Source organism: Canis lupus, chromosome 24 (assembly GCF_048164855.1).
Source record: "Canis lupus baileyi chromosome 24, mCanLup2.hap1, whole genome shotgun sequence".
In the NCBI taxonomy this organism is placed as follows: Eukaryota; Metazoa; Chordata; class Mammalia; order Carnivora; family Canidae; genus Canis; species Canis lupus.
In genome coordinates this window covers 32,981,383-33,000,855 of record NC_132861.1, presented here as the reverse complement: position 1 = coordinate 33,000,855, position 19,473 = coordinate 32,981,383, and the positions used below count along the sequence as shown (strand labels likewise).

General features: G+C 37.7%; 1 protein-coding gene across 7 annotated transcripts in view; it reads left to right on the top strand.

Moving 5' to 3' along the window:
- The window catches only part of PPP2R2A (protein phosphatase 2 regulatory subunit Balpha), an 85,788-nt gene that overhangs the window by 19,916 nt on the left and 46,399 nt on the right, over positions 1–19,473 (top strand). The window contains exons 1-3 of one of the 7 annotated variants that reach the window (XM_072796210.1): positions 5,083–5,156; positions 17,083–17,221; positions 18,475–18,722. The exons of 1 other annotated variant lie outside the window; for it this stretch is intronic. In XM_072796210.1, coding sequence (XP_072652311.1) covers positions 17,190–17,221; positions 18,475–18,722 — 280 coding nt within the window. In that variant the 5' untranslated portion in view covers positions 5,083–5,156; positions 17,083–17,189. Of the gene's footprint in view, positions 1–5,082; positions 5,157–17,082; positions 17,222–18,474; positions 18,723–19,473 lie in introns of those variants that run through there. 5 more of the 7 variants (XM_072796209.1, XM_072796211.1, XM_072796215.1 and 2 more) reach the window with 5 other exon arrangements.

Below are 19,473 nucleotides of genomic sequence, written 5' to 3'. Positions count from 1 at the left end.
TGTTCTACCCCTCTTACTGCTCTTATACCATTATTGTTTGAACTGGTGTTTAAGGTTGTGATAGGCTAAATAATACCCTCCATTACCCCTCAGATCGACATCCTCATCTTCAGAACAAGTGAATTTACTTTATATGGCCAAGGGAATAGAGATGCAATTAAAATAAGGATTTTGACATAGGGAAATTATTTTGGATTGTCGTGGGCCCTAAATGTAATCATAAGGATCCTTACAAGGAAAAGAGGGGTAGGTAAGATCTAAGGAGGAAGTAGTACATGTGATACTAGAAGCAAGAGGTTGGAGTGTTGCAGGGAAAGGGTCACTAGCCGAGGAGTAGAGGTAGCCTCCTGAAGCTAAGAAAGTAAAGAAACCAGATTCTTCCTTGGAACCTTCAGGAGTTAGCTGATACGTTGAATCCAGTGAAACTGATTTTGGGGACTTCCGGTTTCCAGAACTTTGAATAAATTTGTATACTGGTAAGCCACCAAATTTGTGGTAATTGGTTACAGTTGCCATAGGAAACTAATATTAGAATGGATGCTATTATGTCCATATACTTGTTCACTGCTGCCAGGTATTGAATAGGATTATATCCTTTCTTCTATGACATTATTTTCTCTATAGGATTAATAATGACCTTGTTTTTCAGTTGTCTTTTTTTTTTTTAAGATTTTATTATTTATTTATTCATGAGAGACACACACAGAGAGAAAGAGAGGCAGAGACACAGGGAGAAGGAGAAGCAGGCTCCATGCAGGGAGCCTAATGTGGGACTTGATCCCAGGACTCCAGGATCACGCCCTGGGCCCAAGGCAGGCACTAAACTGCTGAGCCACCCAGGGATCCCTCATTGCTGTTTTCTTTGTGCACCTTTCAATATAATTTTCTACATTGTCAAAAGAATCAGGTAACACACTTGCACACACACCCTTTCTGGAGTTCTCTGTTAGGGTATTTCAATCTAAAGTGATTTGCTTTGTTTTCTGTGGATCTATCACTAAATCATCCTTCGGTTTTTCTGACAGGTGACTCAATCTCCTGTCGGTATATTGAAGTCTGTCAAATGTTCTATCAGTTTTACTTTTGCCTTGAGCTCTATCCTTCAGTTTGGTCTGGCTTTTTTTTTTTTTTTTTTTTTTAAGATTTTATTTATTTATTCATGAGAGACACACACACAGAGAGGTAGAGCCACAGGCAGAGGGAGAAGCAGGCTCCATGCAGGGAGCCCAACATGGGACCCAATGCCGGGTCTCCAGGATCAGGCCCTGGGCTGAAGGCGGCGCTAAACCACTGAGCCACTCAGGCTGCCTGGTCTGGCTTTTTTTTAAGTTCATTGGGTAGCTGTTGTCCTTGGGTTTTCCTGTAATATTATTTTTACTTCACCATCATAGGGATTCCTTTTGCTTCTTCTGTGTTGGATCTCTTTATTCCTGGATCCCATATCTTATCTGTTTTTGGTTTTCTCCCTCATTTTAGTGGTGCACAGCATCAGTGTTTCATGAGAAAGATTTCATGGGTGATACAGTTCTTGAGGTCTTGCCACCCTGGAAAAGAGGTCTTTGGCTGGTTATTGGAAATCATTTTTCCTCAAAATTTGGAAGGCATTTCTTTTGTCTGCTGGTGTCCATTGTTGAATCTGAGAAGTCTAATGTCACTCTGTTTACTCTTCTTTCTATTTGGAATGTGCCTTCTACAGGTTAGTCATGATTGGGCCCTTTCAACTTGTGGATTCATTTCTTCCAGTTTCTTCTCTGTTTATGTTCTTTCTGGAACTCCTATTATATGGATTTTGGGCTTTTTGCACAGATCTTCCAGTTTTTGTTTTTTTTTTTCTTCTCCTCTACATGTTTTATGTTCTAGGAGAATTCTTCAGTTTTGTTGCCAACTCCTTTACTGATTTTTACATTTCCAGTTATGTTTTTAAGAACTCTTCTGTTCCTTTTTCAGCAGCTTTTCTTTTTGAGCAGATTAATTTTTTTAAAAAATTTTCTCGTCTTGGCATTCCATTTCTTTTAAGCTTCCTTTTTATTTGTGTCAGCAGACTATAGTATGTGGCAATCCTTGGTTGTCAGTAGCATTTAAGAATGAAACACTAACTGGTCTTGATCTCAGGGTGGTGAGTTCAAGCCCTCCATGGGCTCCACATGGAGCCTACTTAGAAAAAAATGAGGAGCTAAGAAGTAGATTGGAAATGCTGTGTTTACTGAGAGAGCTAATCAGCTGGCAGCTTCCCAGTAAGGTGATGAGCCAGGGACTCTCGCTGTCTCAGTGTGAGAAGGAACTTCCAGCCTGCTGTCTGAGGGGGAAGTATGTATGGGGGTGGGGGGTTATACTCAAGCCTGACTTCTGGCATTATGGGAGCCAGGAAGATAACTGAGTAGCTCATTGTTTAGTAAGTGTGCTCTCACTTAATCTTTCAGTTTGATACTTCATCATTATCCTCAGCTCCAACTCTTGTCTTCTCTGGTACAGATACTTCAGAAAGTAAAGCAGTTCTTTCTTGAGAGTGGGTTTCCCTGCATCTTATACAGATGTTTTAACCAGGAGCAGTGTTTTGAGCACCATCCCTCACTGTTGTCCTTTCCTGGCCCTTTGCAAGGTCTGCTGGGTGAATTGGCTTGCTTCTCCTTTGCAACCCCTTCCATGGCCTTTTGACTCCTTATTGCATTGCTGTTTTATTCTGTAAGTTATCTATTTTCCATCACATTCATTGTTGTCTTCCTTTTGTTTTTTTTCCTGCACGCTCCTTTGCTCTTATTGTCTTAAACTGTTTTTACTCATTGTCATTTTAGTGGGATATAGAGTGGAGAAAGAATGGAGTTTTGACTTTAACAAGCATATCAATAAAATGTTTAATGTTTCCTGCATGTCCCAGAACATTTGATAATCGCTTTATCTACCATGAAACAGGAGAATTCACAGAATTCATATTTCTTTTTCTATATAAAAGTAAGGTTGTTTTCTTGGATCTAAATTCTAAGGTTCTGTACTATTGTTTTTTACTAAGTTTTGGAGAACTGGAATTCTTTCAAGTATAGTAACAGATGACAAAAGATACTAACTTGGATTTTCAAATCTAAATTTTAGACACCTTTAAGGAATCAGCCAAAAGCAGTGAGATTTTAAAAATTTTATTACCCTTTGTAAGTTTTGGAATATATTGATTAAATTCTATAAGGAGTGGGTCTTTATTTACTGCTAAAAAAAGCATTTGCAACTGTGTCTGGCATACATAGTAGGTGCTCGTGAAATATTGTTGACTGTGTATGTGTGATTTGTTCATATATTTAAAATATCAGAGAAAGTGTTAGCTTTATTGGATTTAAATGAGCTTTAAGTTTTATTCTACTCCTAAAATCGCTTTTAATTAATTAAAATATTTATTCCTGAGTAAAGATATAAGTAGAATCTAAAATTATAGTCACTGATAGCAGGGAAGCTAAGATCATAATTTTTATTAGGAATATCATTTGTTCCTGAAGCCAAGACATAGAATTAAGGGAGTTATGGTTTTTTCCGTTTTTCATGAGAACTGCTTGCCCCCTGATATTAGTACTATAACATTTGTGCACTTAATACCATACTGCTTCTGCCTGCTTTAGTTCTTTTTCTCCTTTGCTTGCTAGTGGCTCCAAGGTACTGGGGCTTTCTTGGTGGTTTGTGAACAAACACTATCTAGTTCTTGCTGAAGGCCTTGAACTTGCCCTTTTTAAATTGAAATATACTTCACCCAGATTTTTGTGTGGCCCTGTGTAAATTAACTGATTCCCCTGCCAGCCCTAGATAACTCAGTGTTTCTGCTCTTTTCTTTTTCAAACAACCTTGCTATTTGGAATAATCCTGTTTATTGTTTGGTTGCATATTGTAGACTTCCTCTCACATTTTGTTGTACATGTGAATGAACTCTATTTCTTTTGTTTTACTACTTTATTCTTAGTGTGTTGAGTAGTTTCAGGCCTATAACAGTATCTGGTGCTTAGTGGGCATTTTGTAATTATCTGTTAAATGGGTAGGTAAATTGTACAAGGTGTTTTCACATGTCATCCCATTTAAAAATATTTGAAATTTCAATTTTTTAATTTTGCCAAATGTGCATATTTGTGTTGTTTTTTTAAAAAATAGAAAATAGGGTAGCCCGGGTGGCTCAGCGGTTTAGCGCCACCTTCAGCCCAGGGTGTGATTCTGGAGACCCAGGATTGAGTCCCACGTGAGGCTCCCTGCATGGAGCCTGCTTCTCCCTCTGCCTGTGTGTCTCTGCCTTTCTCTCACCTCTCTGTGTATTCTCATGAATAAATAAATAAAATATTTTTTTAAAAAATAGAAAATATAGTAAGCTAAAGAAGAAGTTACAGCACTGATGCCATTCTTCCCAGTTTTGTAAACCAGGAAAATGAGGCCCAGAGAAGTACCCAGAGTCATACAAGCTATTATGGGCCAAGCTGCTGTAAAAGACCCATATAATAGTTCTGAAAATTAGCTAATTTCTCCTCATGTAATTGTCCAGTGGTAGACAGTGGTCCAAGGTGGATAAGCTGCTTTTGCCAGAGACTTTTCAGCATCCCAGTTTTCTTCTGTCTTGGTGTTTAATATGCTCTTCTCCGCATGATCAGATGTGACTCATACCTGTGTTCAGCCTACAGCGGGGAGAAAGAGGGGATGGCAAGTAGCTTCTTTTTAAGGATGTGACATGGAGATTTTACCCTCCTATCCCATTGTTCAGAATTTGGTCACATGGCCTTAGGAGAGCCCAAGGAATGTAACCTCTAATACCCCTTAAAACTCTGTATGATTTTGCTGGGGAGAAAAGAGGTTACAGGGTACCCTTTCTACTAAAAGGAGAAAAGGGAAACATGGCCACATGCAGGGATAGTTAGTCTCTTCTATAGCTAGTAATTCTTAGAACTTTTACTCAGGCCTTTTGACTCCTTATTGCATTGCTCTTTCCTTCCTACCTCATCTGTACCTAACATTAGGTATTTCTTCAGGAAATTAAAAAATAAAAATATTACTTCAGCTTTCCTTATTGGATAAAATGTTGTTAATCCAGAATGGGTTAAGTTCTAGAATAGTGACAGAATAATAAAGTCTTCAACTTTGGTTTGGTTGTGTCTTATTTGCTGAGGGGATGGAAACCACCTATATCTCCTTTTTAAGAGGCAAGTATCCTCCTTCCCCAATTAAGAGTGCCCTTATATAGCCTAGTTAGAGTACCGGGGAGATTTTGTCTCCAGTAATGGTATGAGAGAAACAGTGCCAGCTTAGATCTTGGTTTTCCTGCTGGCTAGGTGGGAAATGTCCAGTCTGACATTTTTTTTTTCATTGTACATGTATTCATGGTTTTAGGACTAAGCTAAATATGAAATGGGGTCAGACAGATAATATTAGATCTATACAGTGAAATATAAAGAGCTGTTTGCTGGGGGTAGAAGCAAGGGAGGTGGTTCCATGAAAGGCTTTGTAGAGGCTTTAAAAAGAAACTCAAGGAAGAGAGAGCTGTCCCCCCCCCCCTTTTTAAGATGTATTAATTTAGAGTGAAAGCACACGGGGTGGGGGGAGGAGGTAGGAGCAGAGGGAAAGGGGGAGAGAGAATCTCAGGCAGACTCTGCTGAGCATGAAGCCCATCGCAGCCTGAGATCATGCCCTGAGCCAAAATCAAGAGTCAAGCACTTACCAACTGAGCTGCCCAGGCACCCCTATATTCATTCTTTAATTAGAGTCACCAGTTATAAACATTTTGGTGCATTTGCTTTATCTCTCCTCTTATACTTGCACTTCTGTCCCCACATCTTTTGTTTTGCACTTTAAAAAAAAATTTATTTATTCATGAGAGGCACAGAGAGAGGCAGATACATAGGCAGAGGGAGAAAGCAGGCTCCCTGCAGGGACCCAGGGTGGGACTTGATCCCAGAATCCCAGGATCATGACCTGGGCCAAAGGCAGACACCTAACCACTGAACCACCCAGGTGTCCCTGTCCCCAAATCTTTTGAAAATATGTTGGAAAAAGCATATTCCTTACCCCTAAATATATCATTAACCTCTTAAGAAGAGTATTCTTACACAAACACAATAACATTATCAGATCCAAGAAATTTAACATTAATTCAGAAATGTTCTCTGTTATAGTTCATATTTAAACTTCCCCAAGTGACTCAGAAAATATCCTTAATTTTTTTTTTCAATCCAGGATCCAGTCAAAGCTTCTATTAATTTTGAGGAGTCAAACTTACTATCTAAAATACCATACATTCTGAATTTCAACAACTTTCCTCATAATAAAATCCAGGTTAAACATTTTTAGCAAAATATATAACGCGTACTTCCTGGTGCCTCACATCATGTAAATTTGTATCATTATTGATGTTCTTAGTTCCATCACTTGTAAACCAGATCTCTCACGAAAGAAACTCTTTTCTTTGTAATTAATAAGCATTGCTGAGGCGCAGTGAGTTATTTTCCATTGGTGGATGCAGAATGGTGTTTTCCTTATCCCACAATTCTTCCTCTCCTTTTTAGTATCCTTCTGGATTCATAGGTTCTTTAGTTATTCTATGTGTTAATCTGTTAACGACACTGTTCCTTTTGAGGCTCAAATTGTCCTAAATTTGAGGTATGGGAGGAGACCCCATCAAGTCCCTCCTGTGCCCCAGTCAATCTTTGATCACTCCCTATTTTTCTGATAGATGTTTCAAATTGTAATTTTTCTGAGACTTGAAATCAATGATTTTCTAAGAGGTCGTGGGTTCTTTAAGTTATGGATTCATACAGGATGAACTATAGTATTTTGTTTCTTAAAAGATAAATTGCACAAAAAAATAGAGGGGGGACCTATGGATTAAAAAAGACTTAAAAAATACGTCAATTGTAGTTTGAAAACCTCACTGGATTGTAATTCAGACAGCTAACACTATCTTTTTTTACACAAAAATTAAAAATTTGAATGTATATGGTATACTGGATATTTGATATTAAGGAAGTACTGTGCTTTGTTTTGTTTTCCCAGATATAATGGCATTTGGTTATATTAAATATGGTGGGTCTTTTAGAAATACCTTTGAAACATTTTTGGGTGAAATAATTAGGAATCTGGGATATGCACAAAATAATATGGGGTGATTTTATGGATGAAATAAGAGTGGCCATGAGTTTTCTCTTCTACCTACTTAAGTATGTGATTAAAATAATTTGTGATGAAATTTGTAAAATATTAGTTTGTACTGATCTGCCAACTTTGATTCACTACTACAGAGTTCTTTTTTACCTTCCCCACTTTTATATTTGTATCTTTTTTTCTTAACCTAAGTACTTCAGTTCCCAAATCTGTAAGCTATCTTTTGTCAGAATAGGAAGATGGAAAGAACCTGGATCTTTGAAATAAGCCAATGAAGTAACTAACCTGCATTTAATTGCCCTATCTTAAAAAAAAAAAAATAATAATAATAATTGCCCTATCTTGGGATTTCTTATGGGAGATAACAAATAATTTTTTATTGTGATAAAATATACATAAGATTTACTATTTTAACCATTTTTCACGTATAGTTTATTGGCATTAAGTACATGCACATTGTGCAAACCATCACTGCCATCCATCTCTAGAACTTTTTATCTTACCTACTGAAACTTCACACCCATTAAACAATAACTTACTGTTCTCCCCTTTCCCAGCTCCAGGCAACTCCCTTCTACTTTCTGTCTTTATGAATTTGATTGCTCCAGGTACCTCATAGAAATGCACTTATATAGTGTTTATACTCTAGTGACTGGCTTATTTCACATAGCATAATGTCTTTTGTCTTAGTTTGTTCAGGCTGCCATAACAAACTACCATAAATTGGGTAGCCTAAACAATTTATTTCACACAATTGTGGGAAGTCCAAAAATCAAGGCTCAGGCAGATTCTGTACCTGATCAGGGCTGGCTTCTTGGTCACAGATGGCCGTCTTCTCTGTGTCCTCACATGGCAGAAGGGGTGAGAGAGCTCTTTGGGATCTCTTATGTAATGGCACTAAACCCATTCATGACAGCTCTACCCTTATGCCCTAATCACCTCCCAGAGGCCCCACATCCTCATACACCGAGGGTTAGGATTTCAGCATGAATTCTGGGCTTATTTCATCAGAGATCCTGGTTCTTTTCACCTTCCTATTCTGTCAAAAGATAGCTACAGATTTTGAGAACCGAGGTTTTCATTGTAATAGAAAAAAGATACAAATATAGAATGGGGGAGGTAAAAAAAAAAAAAAATCAGCTCATAACAGTACTTAGAGCTTATCCATGTTACAGAGTGTGTCCTTTCCTTCCCCCATTGTAATACTACTTTGTTTATCCATTGATCTGTTGATGCACTTTTGGATTGTTTTTACCTTTTGGCTATCCTGAATGATGCTGCTATTAAACATTGGTATTCCAATATCTGTTTTAAGTCTCTACTCTGAGGGCCTTTGGGTATATATCCAGAAGTGCAGTTGTTAAATTGTAAGGCAATTCTCTAACTTTTTGAAAAAGACCACCATACTGTGTTCCATAGTGGCTGCTCCATTTTATTCACCAGCAATGTCTATGGGTTTTAATTTTCCTATATCCTCACCAGCACTATTTATTTTGTTTTCATTTTTGATCATAGCCATGCTATGCTAATAGATGTGAAGTGGTGGTTCAGTGTGGTTTTGATTTATATTTCCTTGATGACTGGTTATGTTTCACATCTTATGTGCTTTTTTGGCTATTTGTGTATCTTCCTTAAGAGAAATGTTTTTCCAAGTCTCTTGCCTATTTTTAAATTAGTTTGATTTTTTGTTGTTGAGTTGTGGGAGTTCTTTATATGTTCTGGATATAATTCCTTTATCAGAGGTGATTTGCACATACTTTCTCTCATGTTGCCTTTTCACTTTTGTGTCCTTTGATGCACAAAAAGATTTTAATTTTGATGGTATTCAATTTATCAGTTTTTTTCTTTGGCCTGTTTTTTTTGTTTTTGTTTTTTTTGTTTTTGTTTTGTTTTGTTTTGTTTTAAACATCCTAGTCAGGAAACTATTGCCAAATCCAATGGCATGAACCCTTTTCCTGATTTTCTTATAAAAGTTTTATGTCTTATGTTTAGGTCTTTGATCCATTTTAAGTTAATTTTTGTAGATGGTTTAAGGTAAGGGTCCAGCATCATTGTTTTGCAGGTGGATATCCAGTTTCCCCAGCACCATGTATAGAAACAATGTTACCAGAAAGCATTTGATGACCATATGTGCAGTCCATCACATGAGACCATAGATGGAGTAGTGTTTATCTCTGGTTGCTATTTCCTTGGTCTGTGTGTCTGCATTTATGTCAGTACCACACTATTATGATTGTATCTTTGTGTAGTATTCTTTGAAACAGGGAAGTGTGAAACCTCCAACTTTTTTTCTTTTTTTAAGATTGTTTGGCTATTCAGATCCCTTCAGGTTTTAGATTCTATATGAAAGGATAGATTTTCCTATTTCTGCAAAAAATGCCATCAGGGATAAGGGATTATATTGAATCTCTGGATCACTTTGGGTAGTGTTGACTTGTTAACAGTTTTAAATCTTAGAGTTTATGAACAAGTGATGTCTTTCCATTTACTTTTAAAATTTCTTTTAGCAACACTATCCAGTGTATGTCTTTCACCTTGTTGAATAAATGTATCTTTAAATATTTTATTTTTTTTGATGCTAGTGTAAAATGAATGTGTTTATATGATTTTCTTTTTAGATTGTTCATTGCTAGTGTTTAGAAGCACAGCTGATTTTTGTGTGTTTTATTTTGTGTCCTGCAACTTGGCTGAGATAACAAATAATGTTATTTCTTAAGTAAAGTGCTAAAATATTTGAAAATCTCTTTTCTTTGACTAAGAACATATCACCTAGAAATCTGATGAGAGCTTAGATGCATGGTTTATCCTTCAGGGACTCTGCCTTAGATGTCTGTGCAGGTTGGCTGCTTGTGTAGGTTGCGTCCCATGCAGCAGTATGTTATTTGTGCTTAATGTTATTTGTATTAAGTCCCTTAATTCCGTTTCCTGCATATTTATCAGCAGAGGACAAGAAATCTGAATTCTGATTATCCTGGAGAGTATACACTTTGTACCAGATATCATCAGATGAGAAAATTTGTTGACATCTGTGTAGTTTTGTTGATTCTCCTCCTACCCTGTTTTTTAGTATTCTAAGAAAACAGGGCAAATAAATTATCTTCAGGGGAATGAGGATGTGGTAGAGGAGTAATGTAGTATAGGAAAAAATTTTTCATTGTTAAACCAAAAACATATTTTGGTTTGTGAGTTACAATGCTGTTGATATTCTTTTTTTTTTTTTAATTTTTTTTTTTATTTTTTTTTTTATTTATTTATGATAGTCACAGAGAGAGAGAGAGAGGCAGAGACACAGGCAGAGGGAGAAGCAAGCTCCATGCACCGGGAGCCTGATGTGGGATTCGATCCCGGGTCTCCAGGATCGCGCCCTGGGCCAAAGGCAGGCACCAAACCGCTGCGCCACCCAGGGATCCCTGCTGTTGATATTCTAACTTGAGATTTGCCTTTGATTAAGTGCTAGTTTTGTTTTTTTTAAGATTTTATTTATTTATCTATCTATTTATTTGTTTGTTTGTTTGTTTATTTGATGGAACAAGCATACACACATGGGAGCTGCAAGCAGAGGAAGAGGGAGAAACAGGCTCCCTGCTGAGCAGAGAGCCTTTGTGGGGCTGGATCCCAGGACTCTGGAATCATGACTTGGCACCCATGTTAGATTCTTTTCACAGTACTAAAGAACCTACTCCTGGGCACATAGTTGTAGGGGCTTCTGAGATTATAAGTATATTGTTAAAGTGTCTATGCAAAGGTTGGTTACATTGTATTTTTTTGGAAATCATCAAAATTTAGTTACTTAAATTACCATAGTAATATCCTGGGGATTAATGATGTTGATTAAAACATTTTTATTTTATCCAACAATAAAATTGAATTCATGGGTAGGAAAGCTAAAGGCATTTCCTGTCATATTTATCAAGAGTCTTCTATGTGTAAAATGCTTTACTTAAACAAATCGCTGTGTTGACTTTCCATGGGAGATGATGATCTAAGCCCATATGTTAAAACAAACAGACAAACACACACTGTGAAATGACCAACAAGATAATGGGAGAGTTCAGTCTCCGTGGAAACCCTGGAAGGTTGCCGTAAAACAAAGAATTTTGGCAGGCAAAGGTAGAAATGAGAAATGTAGTGAGGAAAGCTCCCTCTGGTTAACTTGGTTATTCATTTATGTGGTTGAGAAGCCCTCGGAGGGTGTGGGTAAAGACCTATTTTGAGCTAGGATTTAAGGGTTGTCCATGGGGTAGATGGCTGGTATGATACTTTGAAGCGAGGATTGGAAACAAAATGACTCTTACTAAGGGGAATATCAGTGAAGAATGGCTAGCACCCCATGGTTTCAGGAGAGAGACTAACCATGAAGCACAAAGTTGAAACTTCTTGCTCTAAAAGCTGCCTTTGGTCTGCATGCTGCCCCTTGACTACATATTACTGAATCTCTATGGTCTTAGTCTTATGGACTAAAGAAATGTGGCAGGCATCTCTAAGATAGCCCCCAATGATCCTTGCCTCCTGTCTTGTATCTGATTTCTTTCCCCTTGAGTGTGGCTGAACCTACTGACTTGCTTCTCCAAGTGAAGGGTTAATTTAGCCACAAAACTTTTGAGATTAGGTTACAAAAAGGCTTTGGCTTTCATGTTGGGCTGTTCTCTCTCATTTGCTCTGAGAGAAACAGTCTTCCATTTTGTAAGCTGCTCTGTGGAGCTCATGAGGCAAGAACCTGGTGTTTTGGCCAACAGCCAGTGAAGACCTGATGACTGCCAGCAGTCATGTGTATGAGCTTGGACTGCAAGCAGATCCTTCCACCATTAAGTTTTGAGATCACAGAGGCCCTGCCTGACACATAGACTGCAACCTTTTGAAACACCCTGAGCAGGATGCCCCCAGCTAAGCCATACTCAGATTCCTGATTTCACAAAAACTGAGAGAATACATGTTTATTGTTTTAAGACGCTAAATTTGGGGTAAATCGTTAGGCAGCAATTGAGAACTAAGACAGGAAGTAACAATGTGAACACATACACTGCCACCCCCAAGTTCTGAACTTGGTTCTGAAAGTTTTCCCATTGAACCTAACACAATTCCCAAAAGTTACATAAACACAGATCTTTCTCTTTAAAATTGAATGTACCAAAAAAGTAGACACATACATAGTCAGTAGTCTAAAAGAAGATGACCAATGTGAGCAAGTGATATCTTGTGATACAGACTTATTGCAAGAAATGAGAAAATGTTGCAATTTAAAGAACTAATTAATATTCTCAAGGAGACTCATGAACATTTGAAGAAAGAATCAGTCAGAGCAGAAAAGAGTTCTTAAGTGAAATTTGTGATTTTTAACTGTTGACTTTTTGGAGAGTTAGCAGAGGGCTTTGGAAATATTCCCATGATTTAGAGGAAAAAACGAGTTGGAAACTATAGGCACAAGTATAAGAAACAAAGAATAGATCCAGTGTATCATAAAGGTTCAGAGTGAGAGATCAGGAACAAACATAAAAGATAAAGTCAGAGAAACAGTAAAAATTATTCTAACCTAGAGAGAAACAAATCAAAAGGGTTCAAGGAATATATAGCTAACATTTATTGAACACTTACTTTGTGCTAAGTATTTTTCACCTTGAAACTCATTTGAAATTCTCTACAACTCCCATATGTGGTAGGGTCTATTAATGTTATTCTTCTACAGATTACTAAAGTGTATACCAAGCAAAATAAATGAGGAATAGCCTAGTGGATTTTAAAATTTTAGGATATAGAAATCAGTAGTACAAGTGCCCAGATAAGGTTACCTTGCAAAGGAAGGTGTATCAGAATAGGCATTTCATTTGTCTTCTATATGTTAGGACTGTGTTATTAAACGATAGCATGTATGGCTATTAAATTTAAGCTAGTTAAAATAGAATAAATTCATTTCCTCAGTTTCAGTGCTCAATAAATAACTGTGACGTGTGGCTACCATGTTGGACAGTGCAGAATAGAACATTTCTATTATAATAGAAAGTTTTGTTGGATAGCACTGTACTAAAAGGTAGTGGAGTGACATTTAGAAAACCCGGAGGAAAAAGCTATTAAAACCCAAGAATCTTAAATTGGTGAAACTATCCTTCACATAGGCAAAATAACAAAATGGCCATTTTTAGGCTTGTGATGACTGAAAGTATGTCACTCAAGTACTTTTCTTAAAAAAAAATCCTACTCAGTATATCCAGGGAACTGAGAAATCAACTCAGAAGCCTGATGAATCAGCTTCAGAGCCCTGTTTGTTTAACCCTTAGTTCTCAGAATAACCAAGATATATAAAAGGGGAAATCGTCATCGATGGAAGGTCTAAAGAGAATGTCCTTCATCATCCAGATTGCAAACTGTCAGAGTAGTGATTTCAACCTACAGTTCAACTTCAGGGCTGCTTCTCCTTCTGATAGTTGTTAAATAAAGCCACAGAAAACAGCTTTTATTTTAAGAACACTTAATCCATTGAAACCACTTCTGTTGAAATCACACAGAATATCTTCGTGCCGCCAAATCCACGCTTACGTTTCAGCTCTCACTTTGCTTGATCTCTGTGCACTTTTTGGGCACACTTCATCATTGTATCCTTTTAGAAACACTTTACTTGGCTTCCAGAAAAGCTCTTCCTACCCTACCTGTTGTTCCCCGTGCAATCTCCTTTACCGTTTCCTCCTTCACAAGGCTAAATATGGGAGAGCCTCAAGGCTCAGTCCTCACTCAGGCCAGACCTCTTGTTTTCTGTAATCCTTCACTAAGAAATCACATTTAGCATTTAGATGCCTTCTATTAGCTGATGATACCTTAATTTACATTTCCTCTTCCTTGCCTAAAGTGCCATCAAATTCACCCAGCTGCCTATATGACATTTCTACTTGGTTGAAATCAATACCCAAAGATGTGAAAATGAAATTCTTGGCTCCTTTCTCTCCCTCTCTCTCTCTCTCTCTCTCTCTCTCTTTTTTAAAGATTCAGATTTATGTATTTATTTTAGAGAACATTGGGACAGGCAGAGGCAGGGGGAGGGGGAGAGAAAAACCCTAGCAGACTCCTTGCTGAGGTGGGGCTTGATCTCAAGACCCTGAGATCTTGACTTGACCTGGAAGCAAGGTTCAACAGACTGCACCACCGAGAGGCCCCTTGGTTCCTTTTTTACCCTAAACCTGCTGCTTTCTGGCATGTCTTTCCCCAGTAAATGGCACTGCCTTTCCTCATTGGGCTTGGTTCTAAAACCTTGTAATTTTCTTTTGACACCTCTTTCCACCAGCTTAATACTGGCGGTGAAATCCTCAGAACGTATTCTGAGTTTATCCATTTCTCTGGCTGCCCGAGTTCAGTCCATCATGGTCTTTGCTTATGCTCCTGTAGTAATTTAGGAACCAGTCTCCATTTTTTCCCCCGATTTTGCACTGTTCACATGACAGGTAATCACTTTAACACAAAGTACAAACTCTGTGTAGTAGCTTCTTAAATCCACAGTCCTTTTGCCATGACTTACAAGACTGTATATGGTTGGGCCTCTGGTAAATGAGCCATATCCTTTACCACCTTATTCTGTACTGGTTTTAATTAAATTTAGTATACTCATTTCTACTTAGGCTGCTTACTTGGAATATTTTCTTTTACAAGTTTGGATGACTGCTTCTCAGTTCGTTTTGGTCTGTTTAAGTCAACCTCTTTGAGAGGCTTTTCTCCGACCACTCTACCTGAAATACATGGCCCACCCCCATTACTTGTATTCTCTTGTTGGTCTTTCTATTTTTACAGTATTTTTTTTTTTTTTTTTTTTTTTTTTTTTAAAATATTTTTTTCTTTATTTATTTATGATAGTCACAGAGAGAGAGAGAGAGGCAGAGACACAGGCAGAGGGAGAAGCAGGCTCCATGCACCGGGAGCCCCACGTGGGATTCGATCCCAGGTCTCCAGGATCGCGCCCTGGGCCAAAGGCAGGCGCCAAACCGCTGCGCCACCCAGGGATCCCTATTTTTACAGTATTTAACACTATCTGCTACATTTTATATTTGTTTATAATGTGCCCCCAGCACTAGAATGTATGTTCCATGAATGCAGGGAGTTTTTTGTCTCTTATTTACTCCTGTATCCCTAGCAGCTAGAAATGCTAGCATTTCTCAGAATGTCTAGCATGTAATAGATGTTCTCTAAAATATTGTTGGGGATCCCTGGGTGGCTCAGCGGTTTGGCGCCTGCCTTTGGCCCAGGGTGTGATCCTGGAGACCCGGGATCGAGTCCCACGTCGGGCTCCTGGCATGGAGCCTGCTTCTCCCTCCTCCTGTGTTTCTGCCTCTCTCTCTCTGTCTATGTCTATCATAAATAAGTAAATAAATAAATAAATCTTTGAAAAAAAAGTATTGTTGAAGGAATGGCTTTCCTAAAAATAAGCAAAACCGTATAAGTGCATGAGATTTAAATATATCATTTTCCAAAATTAGAGGAATAAACGTTTAGTTCAAGTAAGTGGAGAAAAACCTTTAATGTTTAATTCTCTTTTAATGAGGTTCATGAAAGAAATTGCATCTTTGAAAACAGTACTGTGAAAATTTCAAATCATTAAAAACACTTATTGAAAATAAGAGCAATTATTTAAAAAGTATGGTGGAGACAATGAATTGGAATGTAAGTGCAATTGAAAAGAAGTTCAGGAGTAGCACCTTGAGCAAACTAACATGCCAGAGCTGAGAAAAAAAGAATTAAAAAGAAGGGAAAAGATGGGCAAAAAGAATTTTCTAACTAAGTTTCTTTCTTTGTAATAGTATGTGATGTGTTTCTTTTGGTCAGGCCAAATGGTCTTTTGACCACTCATGCTTTGTCATTCATGACATAATCTTTTGTATTATTTAGCCAATGGAGATTAACTTTTTTCTTTAAACCAAAGTTGTATCTGCCATTTAGATAATGTTAAATAATACTTATATAAGACAAATATCAATCTACTAATGATACTAAGTATATTCAACCATCATGAGAAGCTGGATGTTATTATTCTTGCTTTCATCTTTAGCTCTTCACCCCTTATCAATGGCCAGGCCTTGCCTTATATACTTCATAAATGTAGATTTTAAAATCTCTGTACTTCTGTCCCCTCTTTTCTCACCCTGGGGTTTAGTTAATGGAATATATAATATTAATAAAACCAACTTTATAGGTTTGTTTTGAGGGTTAAATCCGTAACATACTGTAAGTTCATTTTAAATGTTTGCTACTTGAGGATAATATTGTTACTGTATGATACTGGCTCGTATCACTATCATTGCTTACCAGTATTTGTCTCCAGACTCCTCTCTGCTCCCAGTTCCTTGTACTCTTCACTTCAGCCTCAGCAATCTAAAGGCACATCTAATTGGATTACTTGGATTTAAAACTTACTGGTATTTAAAATCTCCCGGTGGGCTCCCTTTTATCATTGGGGTAACATACCTTAATGATCTCCTACTTCTTTGTGTAAATAGGCTGCTACTGGGGTTTGTAGGTGAGTGAGAGGAATCCTCTTAAAATAGAGTTGGGTTATGGCTCTGCCAGGACAGATGGAAAATGAAGATGAAGGGCTTTCTGGTTCTTAAAGCGTGGCCCTAATAATCCTAGTTTGTAAAGATTTTAGGACGATCTTAATAACCATATGCCCATTCAGGGTATAAAAATATCTTAAGGCATGCATAGATGCACAAGCTTTGTGCAGTACTACTTTGTTTGTATAATCTCCATGGAAACACTTTGCATTATATTTTGATAAGGCAACTTAATGAGGTGCTTTGCTTTGTGGGATGAATTATGAGCCATTTAAGAGTTAGTGAACATCTAACAAAGATGATAATTTTAGGTTTAGAATGGTCTATTTTGAGCTCTTCATTCTAACATTATATATAACATTAATACACCAAGGCTTGTTTGTTAAGATCACACCTATAGAGTAAATGTATTAGCAACTGTTTATCTTTCTGTTCTTTGTTGCAGGAGGGTATGGTTCCATTCCATTTTATCCAAACATGATATCAGATTATCCAGGAACAAGTTAAAAAGAAGGGAGACTGGTTCCAGAACACATCTCTGGAAATTACCCTATGGACCCTGACTCTCATGGCAACATTACAATGTAGGTTCTGTATGAGCGTCAATAGCCAGTGGTCTTTGTTGAGCCTAACACATAACATGTTCCTGTTCACTGAGTCAGAGGTTGAAAAAAGGTTATTATATAAAGGCTGTTTGCAGTTACTTTATTGTTGGAAATCATGGTGTAATCAAAGTGATATCTTGATCCAGAGACCTAGGAGTATAGAATCTTATGACCAGTCCTGCTTCACCCTGAGGCTTCTTGAGTGTACAGATGGTCGCCGACTTAATGATGCTTTGATTTATGATTTTTCAACTTTATGATGGTATGAAAGCTGTATGCATTTAGTAGATGTTGTACTTTGAATTTTGATCTTTTCCCGGCCTAGTGACTAGTGATATGTGGTATGATTCTTCCAGTTGGAACATGATCACAAGGGTAAATAGCCAGTACGCTTAACAATGATTCTGTACCCATGCAATGATTCGTTTTTCACTTTCAGTACAGTTATTCAGTAACTTACATGAGCTATTCAACACTTAATTATCAAACAAGCTTTGTAGTAGATAATTTTGCCAACTATAGGCTAGTGTAAGTGTTCTGAGCACATGTAAGGCAGGGCTAAGCTATTATGTTTGGATGGTTAGATGCATTTAAATGCATTTCAACTTAAGATATTTTCAATTTACAATAGGTTTATTGGGCTGTAACCCCATCTTAGGTCAAGAGTGTCTATATATGCAAAGAAGCAGCAAAGCGGGAAGCTGTAATGCCTTATTAACTAGTTTGGGCTTTAGCCTCACACTTCCTGGAGCTTTGCTGGACCATTTGGAGACCTTTACCTGAAGATTGGCCTCAATAGTTTAAAAACAGACAGACAGAGTAAATGCTGGTTTCTGCTTTGTGCCACAAAGCCAAAACCTTGGCCAGCCTTTTACCAATGTGCCTAGCATGTGCCATATTCAAGGCTTATTTCTTTTTACATTTATTACTTGGTGTTAGCCCTCAAAGCAACTTTGTGAGATAGGTATTTAAAGATGAGGGAACTGAGTCTTTAAGAGCCTTGGTTATTTAACCACAGGGTCATATAGGCAGGTGAAGTGAAGAAATGTCCAGTCTTCTCATTTCCTGCTCAAGTTTCTACAAATGTGGCCCTAAGAATATATTTTGAGTATGCTAAGATAAGGATTCCTCAGTTCCTGGGGATGCCTGCTGAGCTGGACAGGAGAGTGCTTAGCTGACTAGAGTTCCTGACTGAACAAACATGAACAGCCTTAATCTTACTTTTATACTAGTGTGCCGTACAAATACTGTATTCTGTGTATGCGACGTGAAGAAAATAGAGCCACACTGGCCTGCTCCACTGAAAGTCACAAGAGCCAGCAAGAGGAAGCATTTGCCCCTACTTCTTACAGCTATCCTCCTTTCAGCCTCTCAGGCTACAGTAATATGCCCTACTCAATGCCAAGTGGGAAAGAGAATGTTCAGAGAGTCTGGAAGGGAGACAGGAAGAAATGGTTGGAGCCCACTCCCCAAGGAACAGGTGAGTGGGGTCAAACATTATTCACTTAACAGGAATAAGAGATTCCTAAAGGGATGGCATAGACTTAACTTCTATTTTGCCCATAATAAAATGTTCTTAATCTTGACTATGTCATATTTGTGGGAGGAGTAGACCGACCTTTGAGAAAAGGTAACAAAAACTTTGAGCTCCCTCTAGAGGTCAACAGTGATAAAAAAAAAGCATCATAATGGGAAATAAACTGAACCTAAAGCTAGCCTACCCCTTTCAGCCACAAACTAGCATTTTATAGATGCATTACCCAGAAAAACACTTTTTTACTTTGAGGAGTAGTTACCTTTGAGGATAAATTTGGGTTAATCATATTCTAATTAGCTGTGTGTGGGTCAGTCCTAAAATTCAGTGTTTGCTGTATTAGGGTACATTGAACTAATAAAAGAGAAAAGATCATGAAAATAGACTGTGTCCAAACAAAATAGCGTGATGCTTAATAGGAGCTCTGAGTATTGAAGCAAATAGGAACAAGATGGGAATGAATTCTGTGCTATCAGAATGTTCTGACAGCAGCAGGCCCTTGAGTTTAACAGAGATAAAGATGATCAGTATACCCTTGTGTTCTCACCCCCACCTACCTCCCCAACTTCTCAAAGAGTACCAGAAGATTAATCTGAAGTCCAAGTTACAGGCATGTGTTAAAATTTCTAAGAATGCTAACATACAGTTTAAGTTTTAGAACCTCAGCTGGTCAAATGAAAAATTTATTTCAGGACAG